Raw genomic sequence first — 18,015 nt, 5'->3', positions numbered from 1 at the left:
GACGCACTTACGTCATAAATATTCTAATTAGCACATGACGTCATGTAAATGTTCTCATTATTTATTTTTATGAATTAAAATGTTTCAAAACACCCCCCCCCCCCCCCGTTTTTTTTTTTCACAAATCGCACCCTGTTAATAATACACATCATCATATGCGTTACTAGAAGGAGAGGTATTAAACCTACCAAACTTATTATTTCTACCCATTTGGATAAAGCAGAGAATGGGAAATCTAGAGTAAAATAGGATATTTCATATATTGCACACTTACAAACACAACCCCACAAACAATCAACACCTGCTTACTGATTTACAACCCCAAGGAATAGGATTCTTTAACATCAGCATTTATGTTAGTTTGTTATTTTGGCCAGGAACTGGAGGAGTTCAGATAACGGACGAGTCCAGGCACTGGTGAAGATTTCTAAATTTTTCCTTTCTTTTAAATAACTGGGGTTCATTTTAAATACATACACATGGACGTAATTACACACATGGGTTGGGGTTATTTTTTTTGTTTTGTTCTATTCCTGATTCCTTATGTTTCTATTCTTCTGTCCTCTGTGTGTCTTTTGTTCTTTGGTTTGCTTTTTCTCTCCTTACTATCCGTCCATTAGGTGGCAATGATGGTGTGAAACTGACGGCATTAGATTCAGAATGGGGGAGATTTAGACCAAAAAATTATTATTTTAATATTATTTATATACTGTATATTTGTGAAGTTTTAGTGAATAATGAAGTTTTACTAAATTAGTTAAAGTATGCATGAACATGTAGGATCATATGACAGACACATGGAGAAGAGCTAATTTTGACCATAACAGAATGTGTACATGCAGGAGTGTGTACATAATAATAATAATAATAATAATAATAATTCATTACATTTATATTGCGCTTTTCTAGGCACTCAAAGCGCTTACATAGTCAGGGGGTATCTCCTCATCCACCAGCCCCGTTCCAGTATTGCTTACTGGTGGAGAGGAGACAGAGTGATGAAGCCAATCAGCAGATATGGGGATTGTTAGGAGGCCATGATGGTCGGAGGCCAATGGGCGAATTTAGGGTCACACCTCTTCTCTTTTCGAAAGACATCCTGGGATTATTAATGACCACAGAGAGTCAGGACCTCAGTTTAACATCTCATCCAAAGGACGATGCTTGTTGACAGTATAGTGTCCCCATCACTACGCTGAGGCGCTAGGACCCACACAGACCACAGGGTGAGCGCCCCCTGCTGGCCTCACTAGCACCTCTTCCAGCAGCAACCTAGTTTTCTCAGAGGTCTCCCATCCAGGTACTGACCAGGCTCAGCCCTGCTTAGCTTCAGTGGGAAACCGGTCTTGGGCTCCAGGGTGATATGGCTGCCACAATCAGTGTAATGTGTTCCACTGATGCATAGGGTGGCTTCTTCTTTCCACCAATGTATGCATGTATAAATATATCAACTGATGTAAGCATGAAGTATACATTTTATTTTAAACAAACAAACATGTTTCTGTACCTTGTAAGGAATATGGTCAGTGGTATATAAGCTATGGTCACTGTTAAAGCCTCAGAGAAATGGAGAAAGGAACATACAGCTGGCAAAGACAACAAGTTTTTCTCCTATGCCTGATACATATGACAATAAAGATTTTTGACAAGGCAACTAGTATGCGGCCCTGTGATTGAATTGTAAGAGGACAAAGACTGATTTTAGATCAACAGAGTGAGCGTAGGTTCCGTCGAAAGGTGACCTGCGTTGGAGTGTGTGCCGCTTCAGGAGTAAGTGTGTGGTTAGCAGTAATGAGGAAGTGGTCTGAGGTGTGCAGAGGAGCAACTAAAGTCTTGTCTATGGAGCAACAGCGTGTGTAGATGAGGTCCAGCTGGTCACCTGATTTGTGAGTAGCTGTAGTAGACACTTGAAGTGTTGAAGTCAGCGGCTGGGGTTTATCTAGGTGGATGTTCAAGACACCGAGCAGTACTAGAGGAGTATCATCCTCAGGAAAGTTGGAAAGTAACACATCTAACTCCTCCAAGATGTTCCCCAGTTGACCTGGGGGATGATAAACTACTACAAAGTGGATTTTAACAGGGTGGATAATAGTAATTGCATGTGATTCAAATGAACTGTTACCTGTAAGAGATAGCTGAAGATCAAATTTCCATTCATTTGAGATCAGGAGACCAGTACCTCCACCCCACTCGGTTGTGCGAGGCGTGTGAGAAAAAAGTTAAATGAGTGGAGAGGGCTGCAGGAGTGGCAGTGTCTTCAGGTTTGATCCAAGTCTCAGTTAGGGCCATGAGGTTGAGACTGGAATGAGTAGCAATAGAAGAAATTAAATCTGCTTTGTTAACAGCAGACTGGCAGTTCCAGAGACCAACTGGAATAGAGAGTAAAGTAGTAGAGGTCAGAGGGACAGACTGTAGATTACTGGAATAGGCCTGCCTCCGGCATACAGTGCATGCTCTCTGAGTGAAAGTAGTAATAGTAGAGATTTGAAAGCACAAAGTGAGTACAATTGACTTAAGTATTTGAGAACAAGGGGATAAAAGCAATACTCAAGTGCCTTGTCAGTGTCCTTACTCAGTGGAGTCATGCAGGTCGATGGTCTTTACACTCATCGGTCTTCACACGAGGAGGTTTCAGACAAGGGCTGCCTCAACCACTGCCGTTGTGAAACTAACCAATTTTATACTTGCCTGTTTACTAGTTATTGAAGTCAGCTTGCCATGCCTTACTATTTAGCAAATAGAATCTGTAAAGTCCCGCAAAAGGCACAAGAAGAAACGCGACTTGAGCATCTATTTACCATGGTAAAAAACAGTAAGGAAAACATAGTTTTCTAGCAACAACAACCACGCTAATATATAATGACAAAAACAAGGCAAAACACTTACAAACTGCTGTCCTTTTCTGTGACACATTCTTCAAAATATCTTCCAATAATAACAGGAGTACAGAATTAGAATTTTTGTGTAAACTATCAAATAATAACAATTAAATTATTAACTAAACTAGACCCAACTATTTTCCTGTTTGACACTGTAAAGCCACTTTGACACAATCAGTATTGTATAAAGCACTATATAAAAAAAGGGGATTGACTTGCAAATCAACTGTAGCTAACAAAAACATGAACAACAGCAAGAAACACAGGAAGTGAGTATTAACACTTGTAATTGAGTATTAACACGAATTACAATTACAAATATTGTTACTACAAATACAATTACGTATTACAATTGTAATAATTTGTCTTAATTAACTAAACTGTGTCGTCGAACTCTTTCCTTTCCAACAGAACTGTGACTTTAGTGGTGTTTTTGAGACTTACCTCGTATTTGTTGGTTGCCACAAAGTTGAGAGCCTCGTCAGGATCATAGAGGATGGAAAATGCCAACTCTAACAATTCCTACAAACACAGCACCATTCAAAAACTTCAGTCATGCATGTATAACATCGAAAATGAATGTATTTGTGTATTTTAACATTTTGTTTCAAAGCAGTTTTACAGATAATAATGCTTGGAAAAATTAGCCCAACTAAACAATTCCTGAAAAAGTTTAGTTTAAAACCTTGAGAGAAATCAGACTGGGCTGAAGGAACATATTTAAATCAATATGCATTTAATATTACAATATTAAGATGTCTGTTTCATGCAATGCATTGTTTAGTAATGATGTTTAGTTCAGTTTCATTGTTTATGCAGGTAGGCTTTGAAAAAAGACAAAATTCATGTCAAATATTTCTCTCTTTATCAGTTCCATTCTATAATGCGCTGGCAAAGATGAAGGAAGCAGTTTTACCTTGTTCTGTTTGAGTGCGCTCTTCTCCTTCATGTGCGGACAGTCTTTCCCCGTCAGCACTGCTTTAATGTCCGACACCAGAACTGTGGGTCAGTGACAGTAAGTGTGAATACACAATGCAGCACGTGATGTGAAAACGTCTCAGGTTACGAATGTAACCATGGTTCCCTGAGTAGGGAATGAGACACTGCGTCCTCCTGGGGTCAATATGGGTAACACCTCGTCGTGACCCGTGTCTGAAGCATACATTGAAAAAACACCAAAGAGTTGGCCGACAACAGCCTCTGAAGTCACTACTGGTATGACTATAAACAGGCACCGTGAGAACACGTCATTCACTTCTTTGTCTAAAGCTTGCGTCCAAAGCATGGCAGGGAGCTAGACGACGCAGTGTCTCGTTCCCTACCCAGGGAAACATAGTTACATTCATAACCTGAGACGTTCCCTTTCAAGGGAACTTCGAACTGCGTCCTCTAGGGGTCACTATGGGGAACAGTATACCCACGCTGCCATGCTAAGGGAAGTGCAGGCCAGAGTCATGCCGAATACTAAGTACTAACTCTACCATTTCCATCGGAGTTGCCACTGGGACATTTAGAACGGGGCTTTTACCAACTTAAGAAAGGCCACAAAGCCAACGCGTAAAGCCCTCACCATATAGGATTTTAGAAAGAACGCAGAATACTACCTTGCAAACTTACCACAGTGTGAATTTCAGAAAGTGCGCAAAGACTTCACGTGCACACTTACCATACCATGGATTTTCAAATACTGTTCTAAGGAGGGGCTGTCGTGGCACTCTGATAGAGCAGCTCATAGATGGAATGGTGCATCTCAAAACAGTATTGTTTGAGAGTCATCAACTCGATCTTTGGAAATAATGCTGGAGCGCTCTGGACAAAAAACAGAGAACTCAGTCTCATATGAGAGGAGAACTCAGAATTCAGAGTAGCGCACTCATAGGTGACCCTTTTTGGAAAAGGGGAGCGCTGCTAAACTATCAGGTGAACCGCCCCAAATAGCCCCTCATGTTGAGGGAAGCGATGCTAGTGTATAAACAAATACACACTAGCTGAATGGAGCCCAAGGAACCAAGGTCTGTCTGATCATCTCAAGAAAGAGAACAAGGTGGAGCGCGAACTCTTGCGTGCACACTTACCACTTACGTGGATTTTAGAAAGTGCACAAAGTGTTCATGTACACACTGATCACCACGTGGTTTTCAGAAAGAACACAGAGCTTAGCGTGTGTATCTAAAGGTCCTAAGCATCGCAGAGGCACTGAACTGCACGGGAGAGGCAAGCTCATATTTTACAAATCTCTGGCGAGGGGAGCATCACCTGAGGCAGCATATACAAGAAGACTTCAGTAACTGCCACCTCCACTTCCCACTGGATGCAAGAGCACAACTAAGCGGCCAGGAGACCCCTCAGGGTGACCTGGCCGGACATCCATGAAATTCCCTGCAGTGCTACGCCAGGCCTGTTGATCAAGGAAGCTCCCACAGAAACCTGTGAGCTCAGCCACCTAATACCAGAACATGAAGCCGGATGGCTGGTGCTGACGAGTGTTTAGTAAACACTGTAACTGAGCACTGCAAAGGAAACTCACAGAGTTTATTAGTAGACACATAACCACCAGCAATTTAATACACATACGTATATACAGAAAGGGTTACATACTCACCCACCCTCCTGCACTGGAGCCTCGCTCAAGGGGCGCCTCCTTTAGTCCGGGTTATCAGTAATGTGGTTGCTATGAACATAGAACCAGCCAAAAACATCATAAGTTCAGCATAGGAGACTGTTATGTGAGAGGTTTCCACCTAACCTCGATCAGGTGGAGAGCTGGTGGTTAGAGGGGAATTAGGAAAGGGAGGATAGAAGCAGAAGTTAAAAATCCCTAAAGGGAACAATAGATACCTAGGTATCGCTGTGATTCAGAAGAGAACGCTGCCTCATCTGGATCACTTCCCTTAGGTTCTGCTTACCTCCTTGTAACCCACGATTCCTCATACCCCTGCCCACAGGTGGGGGAGGAGCGCGAGTCGCGACACTAGCCTTCTGTGTCCATCTTTGATCCTCAGATCGAGACAGGCCAGGACCCCTATGTTGTCCGGGCTCAGACCTGGACCTTCGTGGATTGAAGGATCTGAGCATGCCTTCGTCTCCCTGAACTTCTTGATCACCATCTCAACGGAAATACCGAAAAGTTCAGAAGGCGAAACCAAAGCATCGAGAAGAAAGCCTTTTCTTTCTTCCCGATGTCCCCCAGGTTAATCCACAAATGTCTGTCAACTACCCCTATGGCCGCCATATTCCTGTCCATAGCGGAGGTGGCCTGCTTGGTAGCCTGGAGAGAGATCCGTGCTGCAGCGCAGCTCAGCTACCTGATCAGGAGAAAGGCCCTCACCTCTATCCAGGTCTCTTAGCTGATCAGTCTGATATGCTTGAAGCACCACCATCGTGTGTAATAAAGCCACAGCCTGTCCTGCTGCCACGTATGCCTTGCCATTTAAGTGAGATGTATTTCTTGAAGGGGCCTAGATGGCAAGGAGGGAGATTAAGAGAGGATGTCTCCCTGCAGAAAGAAAGCTATTTTCACAGGGAGCATCCTCTCATAGCCATTTTCGTGTATTGCCTTGATGTTGGCACAACTCTTATTCCAAATCTAATGGATGTGAGAAGAAAACAGCTTCTTTCATTTCTATTCAATCTCTGTATGGAGATCAGGCAGAAATGGAAGGCTCACCTGAGCTGGAGGGCTATGGTCAGAAAGATAACGCTCATCGAGGTGGCCTCACGGCATCATCTCGTTATCACACTTTCATGGCAAGTCCAAATTTGCCGTGGTGCGATCCACAACCTCCAACTCTCCAGCTCTACATATGCAGGGCAGGAGAATTGAGAAGGCTCAGCCTCAGCTTCTTCACCATCCTCAAATATCTCCTGCTTTTCCTGGGTAAAAACCCAGCAGAGCACTAACCTCAGTATCAGAAGGTGTTAAAGATAAAACATCATCCTCCCGAGGCTCTCCGTCCACCGCTATTACAAGCACAAGAGGGAAAGTCCCTCTCTAAACCATTCAGACAGATCCACCTGTATTCTCACGAGCTCATTCTCCTCCGTGCTTCAGCAGCAGCGGGTCCTGAACCACAGGAAGCAGATGACTGCCTTTTTTTCTTTTTTTCCTCAGAAAGAGAGAAGAGCGAGAGCTGAGCTTTTTCACTGAAAAAACGATCACAATGCATGCAGATTGCCTCCTCAAAGACAACGCGTGCGTGCTCTTCACCCAAACAAATGACGAAAAGATCAGTCATTTGGGTGTCTTTGGGTATCAAATAACGCCGACACGGATGCACACACTGTCTAAACGCTTGCTAGTAGTCGCCATGATACACAGAGAAAGGTCGCTCTTACCAGTTCTTTCAGATGAATGCTTCAAACAGAACAGTCAGTGAAGACGAAGAAGTGAATGACGTGTTCTCCTGGTGCCGGTAGTGACGTCAGAGGCTGTAGCCAGCCAACAAGTTGGTGTTTTTTCAATGTATGCTTCAGACACGCGTCATGACGAGGTGTTCCCCATAGCGACCCCTAGAGGACGCAGTTCGATCACAGAAGTGCGCTCACTCTTATCGGTGAGTAGTTCAAAGGGCACTTCGCCCTGTGGAGACTCGTCCAGATCTCCGTAGTGCAGGACCTTGTGATTCAACGACAAACGGCAGAACCAGAATTTCTCTGTGAGAGGAACCAAAGACCATTAGACGTTCCAACAAGAGAAAACTGGCATGACAGACTAACACGGCAGAAGCGGCTGAGAGCTCATGGCACCTTGTCTCCGTCTGTTGCCAAGTTTGCGAAAGCAGCTGCCCTCACAGAGACGACTGAGTCGCTGCTGTTTGATCAGCTCCAGAATCTCCGGCTGGATCCGTTCATGCAGCTCACTGACAATCAAGAGGAATCACACTTGAGACCAGCTGATCCTCACGCTCAGATAAACTCAAATGAACATTGGATTGGTCGCTCGCTCGTCCTCAGTACATTTGTATTGTTTTCCAGTGCAAATGTTTAAGATACTTAAATCAAGATAAATTTACTGGGGAAGCAATATGACAGAAGATAAGACTGGTCAAAATGTGAATTTATGATTGAATTTATGGGCCTTAGAAAAATTAACTCAAAAAGTAATTTTCATAACTTATTGACAAATATTTGTGACCTGTTTAGGCAAAATGAGTCAGAAGGCACATGGGCTAATTTTGAGCTACACGCAATAAAAAGAAAAATTGACATTTTAGCTGAATTTGAGGTTTTCACAAAAACGAGTTCATTAGGTCCCTCATTTAGCGATCCCAATTCTTCAAATAGTCATTAAACATCTAAAATGATCTTTGTTTTACGTTTTCTGAGCGGAGTACCTTTTCTCCACTTGTTCATGATACGCTATATCACAATCCCCATACATATACAGAGAATTACAGGTTTTAAGTATTCAAGCAAATACAATCGGTTCGGTCTTAAGTTAATGTTTAAAGAACTGTTGGGGAAAAACATCTGATGTGTAACATTATATTAGATCTGTGAATTACAACAGGTCTTCATATATAGGCTGTCCGTCTCAATAATGTTAATCTAACAATAAAAGAAAAGAGGGAATCACTCGCTGCACTTGATTGAAATTAGAGCTGCAGCTAACGATTATTTTTTTCTGTCGACTAATCTAACGATTATTTTTTCGATTAGTCGACTACTCTAACGATTATTTTTATTACAATAAATAATTAATCTAATTGTAATTATAAAAACTCCATAATCATCAGGAAGGAGGAGGCGAGAACCGGCAGACAATCAAAATGAAACTTTAATTACAAAATAAACACCAAACAGCGCATCAGCCCCTCACGGACAACTGATGCGCACAAATAAAAACCAAAACATAAAATAAAGCCCAGGCCTGGTCCTCTCTTGTCCTTCACTGTCGTCGCTCCAATTTTATATCTTTCCATCTCCTCCGTGGGACTCGAGACCGGTGGGTCGAGCAGGTGTCGCTCATCTCCAATCACTCGCTCCTCATTCCCACGGCCCTCGGCCCCGCCCCACTCGTCACACTAATGTTCTTTTTTTGATTAGCAAATGAATCCTTTGGATAACTTTACAAAAAAATATAAGCACAACTTAATATAATATTTCAACCTTTATTCATTTTCAACCATTGTGGTTGAAGTTTTTACAGTATTCAAAAATAAAGAGGCAAAGAAAATTATTTTACTATGGTACACATGGTATGGTTCACATATCACATCTTTTGCGCACTCAAGTTAGTTATTTCAAATGTAGGTGCGCGTCATGCGCACTCATATGCCGCAAGCGCACCGTGGGTCATGTGACAAGAACTAACCAATCAGTTTCATCCTTTCCCGTAACAACGTTGAAATCTCAGCTAAGATGAAGGAACTGCTGATCATAGATGCATATGGATTGCCATTTTGAAGCAAATTTAGTAGCAGAGCTACTGCAAGCGATTTTTAGTGCTGCAAATCCATTTATCCTTTGCTGAAATTTCCGTGTCTTCATGGAGAGAGCAGGTCATGATTGCTTAGCAACGGCAGACATTCCAGGGGCGCAACTACCCGAGCGCTTTGGAAAGAAGGAGAAAGCGGTGCGGCTAGTGTTTTACACACGTTTTTAGGCGTGATATGTGCACGCCCCTAACGCGTGTTCGAAACCCTCGCCAACACAGACTTACTTTATTTTTTATTTTATCCTTACTTCAGCCGCTACGGGTGATAACTTACCAAACTACCAATAACTTGTAATCTTTAAAAGGTGCCATATGCAAAAATTGATGTAAAAATATCCAAAAAATTACCTACACGCATCAAAAGAATGAGAAGAAATAAGGGCAATGAAGTCATTAAAAAAATGTCAAGTTATATTGCTGCAGAGATATCAACCTTAATTAGCATTAGCATTACTAGCCCCGGCCCGACAGGTGTCGTAATACCAGTTTCGGCCATGGGAGGCGGTATGCGGGCAACATAACCATCAGCCAACCTGCAATACACGTATAACTTGCACGGCTTGTGGGCGTGCCTGAACCTGATGTCAATCATGTGGAAAGTACAGCCCAGTACTTCATTTCAGTTCAGGGAAGAGAGAGGAATGATGGCTCAAGCCCTCGGCAAGAGACCACCACCCGCTACAGGGGAAACAACCGCGCTCGGAATCACAAATCAAATCCGATAAGAAAAGGAGCCGAACCAGAGTAAACATCGGCACTGTTTTCAATCGCTGGAGACAACTGATGGACCATAAAGAAATGAGGCTCGACTCCGAACTTGCAACATTTCCTTTGGATTGGTAAGTTAGATGCTATTAGCATTTCGCTAGAAGTTTGTTTTATATGTTTGTGTATTTTTTTCGGGAAGTTATAACATAGAAATATATCGAAGGCTGTTTGATAAACGTGCTAATGTTAGCCATGGCTAACCGTAGATGGGTTTGATAATTAGCTAGCTATAACTTTTTTAGCTATAACCATTTTTTTATATCATAACTAACCTGCTCTGTCTAGTCTGTTGGTCTCCGTGTCCTCTTTGCTTCGTGGTTTTTCTGTGCGTGAGAAAATTGATGTGTGGCGTGAAAGCATGTGAAAAGAGTCAATTGCGTGTGTCTCACGGTGAATGCTTGAGAGTTGGCAGCTCTGGTTACGTTGGCTGGCGCTAGCTTTGATCAGCTGTCTGATGTTGACAGAATGCTGTTTGTCAAATTAATTTAATTCAAATAATGTGTATATACAACTCAAAATGTAACGAATATGAACATATTCACTGGTAAAGGTGAAGGGGAGTAGCTTTAAGATGTCATGTTTCAAAATCACTTGACATCACCCAACGTTCCTCTGGAGGCAAAACGTCCTCTTAGGCTTTGGCTATGGCTGTAGGGTTGTTGTGAATGTTGCCGTTTCTCATTTGTTACAATGAGCAAGTCTTCATTTTTTAGACACTTAATAATATCACATCAGTTTGTACTTTTAGAGTCGCCGAATCTGCTGCGGTCGTTCCATCACATCTGCAGCAGAGATCTGAAGTTGGTCACCAGATCACACGGTAGCCAGTTAAACCGTAACACCGGAGAGTGCCAGGATGTTTTCTTCTAAGGTGCTTGTGCATCGCAGTTGTGCTCCCGTGGTAAACCATATCGGTTTTTCAAAAGGAACAAATGACCATTTTATTTGGCCTCTGTTTGAAGTATTCCCATACTTTTGATAACAGTGGTCTCTGTTTTTGTGATAGAATGCAACTTTCTCCATTCCCAGTATGCCATTATGCGGGAAGTAAACAGTGTGACGCGTTGCAGCACTAATTGAATTGTTTTTTAGTTTCAGTAATCAGATTATTTGTAATGAAGACACTAAAGGGATTGGTCTGTGTATCTTTTGGTCATTTGATTTTCTACTTTAAAAAAAAAAAAAAAAAAAAAAGAGAGAAATGAGAAACAGTTTGATTTTCGTTTTTTCGTTCTCTCCTTTTGGGAATGAACTGAATCCGTGTATCATTTTTAATGTACCGATGTGTACCGATTTTTAATATTGTGGTAATATCAAAAATAAAATAAAAAAATGGATAACGAGCATGTGCGTTTCACTTTGGTGTTTTCGTCTGATGCCAGTTAGTGACGATCGTTCTTGAACGATTTGGTCATTTTAAACAAATCTTTAATGTGACTCGGGAAGAACGAGTCATCTCAGGGAGTAATTTGTTTATCATTCATTATTTTGTCATGTGACGTGACAGCATTGGATAGAAAAATTCATTTACAAGCTTCCTTACAAACGGGTGCATAGTCATTATTATCATCATCATCATTATCATTATTATTATAATTATTATTGACTCTTACAGATACTGCATTTCTGGTCTCAAATTGTAGCTTTTTACTCCTTACAATTTATAAATGTATGAATTTCTATCATGATAGTTATTTTCTATAAACTGAATGTTGTAACAAAGGTAATAAAGTCTATTTATTAATGAACACATATGATTATGGTGGGTTTAATTTCCTTGATTTTTTTTTTCTTTGAACAACACTTTCAAAATTAATTGGATTAGACAGTTTTTGTGTAATCCAAACTCAATCTGGAATTCTATCCCCAATGACTACTTTTCCAAATTAGGTGGTCTCCCTTTCCTATTGATCTGTAATTATAATAATGCTAGAATCCCTTACAATTTAACCAAATTTCATAAACAGGCATTACTTGCATGGTCATTAATTTTTTAGCACCCTTCAGCGGGTTCTTCATTTGGAAAATTTTTTTGGTTGTTTCCTAGTTATTTAATTCTGAAGGTCTTATTTTAAGTCACAAAGAATTCTTATGTAAATGTAATTTTCCAAACTTCCAAAGAATTCTCCATCATCATGGACGCTATTCCTAAAGGAGTTGTTATGCTTTTAAGGGACTCATTAGACCATCCATCATTTTATCTTTAGACACATTTGAAATCCCAGTAGGAAAACTATGCTTTTTTCACATGACATACAGCCAAGCACGGTGACCCATGCTCTGCATTTAACCCATCCAAAGTGCACAAACCCGGAGAAGTGGGTATGCTGCAGTGCCCGGGGAGCAGTTTGGGGTTCAGTGACTTACTCAAGGACATCTCAGTTGTGATATTGCCGGCCCAAGACTCAAACCCACAATCCTAGGGTTAGGAGTCAAACTCTCTAACCACTAGGCCACGACTTTGTCCAGTATCCTTCATCACGTAACTATAAGATTAGATCGCTTTTTCAAAAGGAGCGTGTAACAACGCCATGTGTGATGTCTTACAGGAGGAATGTGGTTGATCATATTGATTGGAAAAAAGTATGGACTCGGTCTTTGGAATATATAATAATTAACAAGGTTAGACATCTCATTGAAATTGTTACACAGATTTTACCCAGCTAAAGTGTTTTTAAAAAGGTTTAAATCAGACACAGATACAAACTGATGTTTTTATGGTGACCCTAATGAAACTGATATACAGTGCCCTCCACAATTAATGGCACCCCTGTTTAAGATGTGGTCATGGACTTCTAAAAATTCTCCTTTTTTTTTTTTAAACAACACAGAACTCAAATGCAAAAAAGAGAAAAATCCAACCTTTTAAGTGAATTACTTTGGTGGTAAAAAAAAAAATGCACACATTTAAAAAAAAACTTGAAATCATGTGTCCCACAATTATTGTCACTCCTGATTTTAATACTTTGTACCATGTTTGTGTAGATTTTGCCACATGTTTTGGATCATTATCCTGCTGAAAGTCCCAATGACGACCCATCTTCAGCTTTCTGTCATGTGCCATCAGGTTTTTATTTAAAATTCCTGGTAGTTCAAAGCAGTCATAATGCCACGCACCCTAATAATGTTCCCAGGGCCTTTGGAAGAGAAACAGGCCCACAGCATCACAGATCCACCACCATTCTTCACAGTGGGCATGAGGTGCTTTTCGGCACACTCATCTTTTGTTTTATGCCAGACCCACTTAGAGTGTTTGTTGCCAAAACGCTCAGTCTTAGTCTCATCTGACCAAAGCACATGATTCCAGTTGAAGTCCCAGTACCGCTTCGCAAACTCCAGACGTTTACGTTTGTGAGTGTTAGTGAGAAAAGGCTTTTTCCTTGAATGCCTCCCAAACAGCCTGCTGGCATGTAGAGAGCGTCCGATGGTTGTTTTGGAGACTTTGTGACCCCAAGATGCCACTCTTTGATGAAATTCTGTGATGGTGAGCTTAGGACTATTTTTACTTCTCTTACCATCCTCCTCACTGTGCATTGTGGCAAGATAAACTTGGGACCTCTTCCAGCCTTGTTTGTCACTGTCCCAGTTGTTTTAAACTTCTTAATGATTCCTCTGACTGTAGATACAGGAAAGTTAAGGCGAGTGGCTATTTTCTTGTAGACATTGCCTGACTTATGAAGGTCGACACATATCTGCCTTACTTGAATGGTGTGTTCTCTTGTCTTTGCCATGTTGACAAATGGGTAAGAGAATTAAGCCTCTGTGTCGCGTCATATTTATACCCCAGGTCATAAATTACTAATTAAAGTTTCCTAGATACCCTGACCAACTTTAAAAACTACAGAAAAATACATATTTAAAAAAAAAATTTTTTTTAGGGGTGCCAATAATTGTGGGACACATGATTTCAAGGTTTTTTTTTTCTAAATGTTTGATTTTTTTTATTATTATTTTTTTTTACCACCAAAGTAATGTACTTAAAAGGTTGGATTTTTCTCTTTTTTTGCATGTGGGTTCTATATTGTTTAAAAAAAAAAAAAAAGGAGAATTTTTAGAAGTCCACTACCACATCTTAAACAGGGGTGCCAATAATTGTGGAGGGCACTGTATATATTTATATATATACACGTTTGGGACTGTCCTCACACACAGCTATTTTGGATTGAATTGTCTAATGATATCCATCGCAGTATACTACAGGGTTTCTAAGGATGTACTGTTTGGCTTCTTTAATATTTAAAAAGACAAAATTAATGTATATGTCATTATTAACCTATTATGACTTCTTGCTAAATTTCATATTCACCACAGTAAATTCACTATTCAAAATCCTTCATATGTTCTTTTTATATAATCCTTATATAATCCTTCATTTTTTTAAAGAGGTTCAACAGGTCCAAACTATTTAATCTTCCAAAAATCTTAAGACTGTAAAAATGTTTAATCTTTTCAAGGCTATTTAATCTTTTTAATTTATTTTGTTAGCTTTCATTTAGTATTATTTATTTTTATGTTTACATACGCCCAGAAATGGTGCTTTGCATGTAATGCCACTTCTTTGTATGCAATATTGACATTCTCTGTACCTTGGCATTAATAAAATAAAAAAAAGAACTAATCAATTATTTTTCCGGCTCAGACTGCACTGACTGAAACAGGTTAAGTAGACCTACAGAACCTGTAGAATTTTGCGCGTGCGCGACTGAACGAATCACTCCCGAGACGACTCGTTCTTCCCGAGTCACATTAAAGATTCGTTTAAAATGACCGAAGCGTTCAAGAACGACCATCACTAACTGACATCAGACGAAAACACCAAATTGAAACGGACCGTGTATCTTTTGGTCATTTGATTTTCTATTTAAAAATAAATAAAGATAAATGAGAAACGGTTTGATTTTAGTTTTTTTCTAAAAAAATGAGATTATGCTTTAATATTTGTTTGAATGTGTGGGCGGCGCTGGAACGCCCCTTTCATCCCTTCTGCACTACACCTACAAGCAGCAACCGCGAGCTCAGTTCATCTTCACCAGGAGAGAAGCGGCAGACAGCAGAGTTTATTAATCCAGCGGATTCTTTGCTAGTGGTGCTTGCAAGATAAAATAATAATAATAATAATAATAATAATAATTAATTAATTAATTAAATTAGTAATAAAATAAATATAATATTATATTTTTCCTGCTGCTGCATGTTATTGACAAATCAGACTTGACAACTTTATTCATAAAACTCCATTTGAATTTTACTTTAGCCTGTGATCTACAACGACATGGAATAAGGCCTTCTACTAATTTTTTGCCTACTTGTTTTATTCTAGGCCATTCGTAAAAATAATAAAATGGGAAAAACCCAACCCCACATTTATAATAAAAATTATAATAAAATAAGTTAAGTTTTCCCCATAATCATTCTACTTTACATGTTTTAACTATAGGCTATAGGCCACTTAGAATTGTGAACTGAATTCACAAATTCTGTAGATGACCGTATGAATATAGTGATGGTGTGACATCATTACAGATAATGAGTTCAGACGGGAAACACCGCACCTCTCGTTGGTTTCATTTGAATTACATAGGCCTAAACATAAAATTATTATTATTATTTTTCTATTTAAATGGCTTCCATCCCGATAACAAGAGGAAAGAGCTTCAGCTCCATCAGTTTGGGTCGTAAGACACCCTAAATAACATGAAAACCTTACAAAACTCAACAGGATTTGCTTTCTGCCATCTCGGTCTACATTAACTTCTTTCTGAAACGTCAGAAATGAACCAGGCTCATGCATCAGACGAACCATGTCTTGCTGGACATGTCTACTTTTAAAAGAATCCATTTAAATAGAAAAATAATAATAATAATTTTATATTTAGGCCTATGTAATTCAAATGAAACCAACGAAAGGTGCAGTGTTTCCCGTCTGAACTCATTATCTGTAATGATGTCACACCATCACTATATTCATACGGTCATAGACAGAATTCGTGAATTCAGTTCATAATTCTAAGTGGCCTATAGCCTATAATTAAAACATTTAAAGTAGAATAATTATGTGGAAAACCTAACTTATTTTAATATACAGTTTATTACAAATGTGGGGTTGGGTTTTTCCCATTTTATTTTATTCCATGTCGTTGTAGATCACAGGCTAAAGTAAAATTCAAATGGCGTTTTATGAATAAAGTTGTCAAGTCTGCTTTGTCAATAACATGCAGCAGCCGGAAAAATATAATATTATAATTTTTTTTATTATTATTAATTTAATTTAATTAATTAATTATTATTATTATTATTTTATCTTGCAAGCACCACTAGCAAAGAATCCGCAGGATTAATAAACTCTGCTGTCTGCCGCTTCTCTCCTGGTGAAGATGAACTGAGCTCGCGGTTGCTGCTTGTAGGTGTAGTGCAGAAGGGATGAAAGGGGCGTTCCAGCGCCGCCCACACATTCAAACAAATATTAAAGCATAATCTCATTTTTTACCCACAAACAAAAATACAAAAACTCAAGCTAAATTTTCGTTTTCCGTTTCTTAAACAAAATTTAAAAAAAATTCTCATTTATCTTTATTTATTTTTCAACAGAAAATCAAATGAACAAAATATACACGGACCTCTCAAACATATATTAAAGCATAATCTCATTTTTCTTCTACCCATAAACAAGAAAAAAAAAAGAAAAAATCAAGCTAAATTTTAGTTTTCAGTTTCTTAAAACGAAAATTAAAAAAATGTTTAGCATTTCTCTTTATTTCTTTTTAACTAGAAAATCTAATTACCAAAAGATACTCAGACCTGGATTTTTAAATTTCATTGATTTGTTTAGATGTACAAAAAAAGGCAATTTGTTGTTTTTATCTGCTCCACTGATCTATAATATAGAACTGGATTGCTCATGACGTCATTGAAGAGAATGCCGCCACTCCGCCATATTGGTAATCCCTAGTGTGCAAAAACGTTCCATTGAATTAATAGGAATTTGTATGATTTTAATGAGAAAACATCACCTAAAAAGTCAGTGTTTATAAATATGAAGTATCTCTGTACATTATTACAATGCGAACACCCTAGGCATGTAAACGGTTATTTTTTAAATGTCGGGAATTTCCCCTACTTCTTAAAAAGCTACCTTCATTACATTACATTACATTACAGTGAGCATCATGAACATGATAAACAAAACGGACACGACCTCAACACATATAACAAAGAGCACAAAGCGTTCATTCTGAAATCTGAATTTATTCAGAGAAATAACTGACTATATACAGTACGGATTTAAGAAATAAATGCAAAGCTTTATTTCCCAGATAGTAAATAAAAATAAAAATATTTCATTACAGAGCAATATTAAAAACATAATTTTATTATTCATTGTAATATATTAAAATCCATTTCTGATACTAATACGTTCATGTTTAACAATTACTGAATAATTTTGTTCATAAAGAAATAAGCCATTTTTGTGTTTGATCAGTTACCTGTGTTCAGTGCGCAGCAGACACACCCACACGATTTGAATACATCGCTTATCCTGCCCCAAAATACCGTAAACACTGCAGATAACATCTGAAGTAAACATTACTTTATTACACATAACATAAAAACGAGTCCTGTTTGACTGATTAGCTTCAAATCTAGTTATTTTAGGACAGCTGTTTGAATGTAACTCAATGGTGCTCTCTGCTGGTAGGGATTAGTAAGATGGCGGATCGAACACTTCCGGTGGCTTCGCTGTCTGTTGGCAGTTTAGAACACGATGAGCGATCCAGTTATATATATAGATCAGTGATCTGCTCTTATTTATAATAATAACAATAAAATTAAAAATTGCTATATTATGATCATTTATATAGTAATTATTATTACAAAAAGAACTTCAGGAAAAGATGCAATGTTGCTGTGATTTTGCTTTGGAGCCTGCAGAAA

General features: G+C 39.1%; 1 protein-coding gene across 6 annotated transcripts in view; it reads right to left on the bottom strand.

Moving 5' to 3' along the window:
- LOC128022690 (engulfment and cell motility protein 2) overlaps window positions 1–18,015 on the bottom strand; it is an 84,654-nt gene that overhangs the window by 24,978 nt on the left and 41,661 nt on the right. For 5 of the 6 annotated variants that reach the window (XM_052610481.1, XM_052610480.1, XM_052610484.1 and 2 more), the window contains exons 17-20: window positions 7,626–7,738; window positions 7,425–7,532; window positions 3,796–3,878; window positions 3,324–3,401 (exon numbers count right to left, since the gene is read on the bottom strand). In XM_052610481.1, the coding sequence (XP_052466441.1) occupies window positions 3,324–3,401; window positions 3,796–3,878; window positions 7,425–7,532; window positions 7,626–7,738 (382 nt within the window). Of the gene's footprint in view, window positions 1–2,889; window positions 2,926–3,323; window positions 3,402–3,795; window positions 3,879–7,424; window positions 7,533–7,625; window positions 7,739–18,015 lie in introns of those variants that run through there. The other variant, XM_052610486.1, reaches the window with a different exon arrangement.

The sequence above is a fragment of the Carassius gibelio genome, chromosome A11, assembly GCF_023724105.1.
Source record: "Carassius gibelio isolate Cgi1373 ecotype wild population from Czech Republic chromosome A11, carGib1.2-hapl.c, whole genome shotgun sequence".
In the NCBI taxonomy this organism is placed as follows: domain Eukaryota; kingdom Metazoa; phylum Chordata; class Actinopteri; order Cypriniformes; family Cyprinidae; genus Carassius; species Carassius gibelio.
This window is presented reverse-complemented; position numbering and strand designations above follow the sequence as displayed.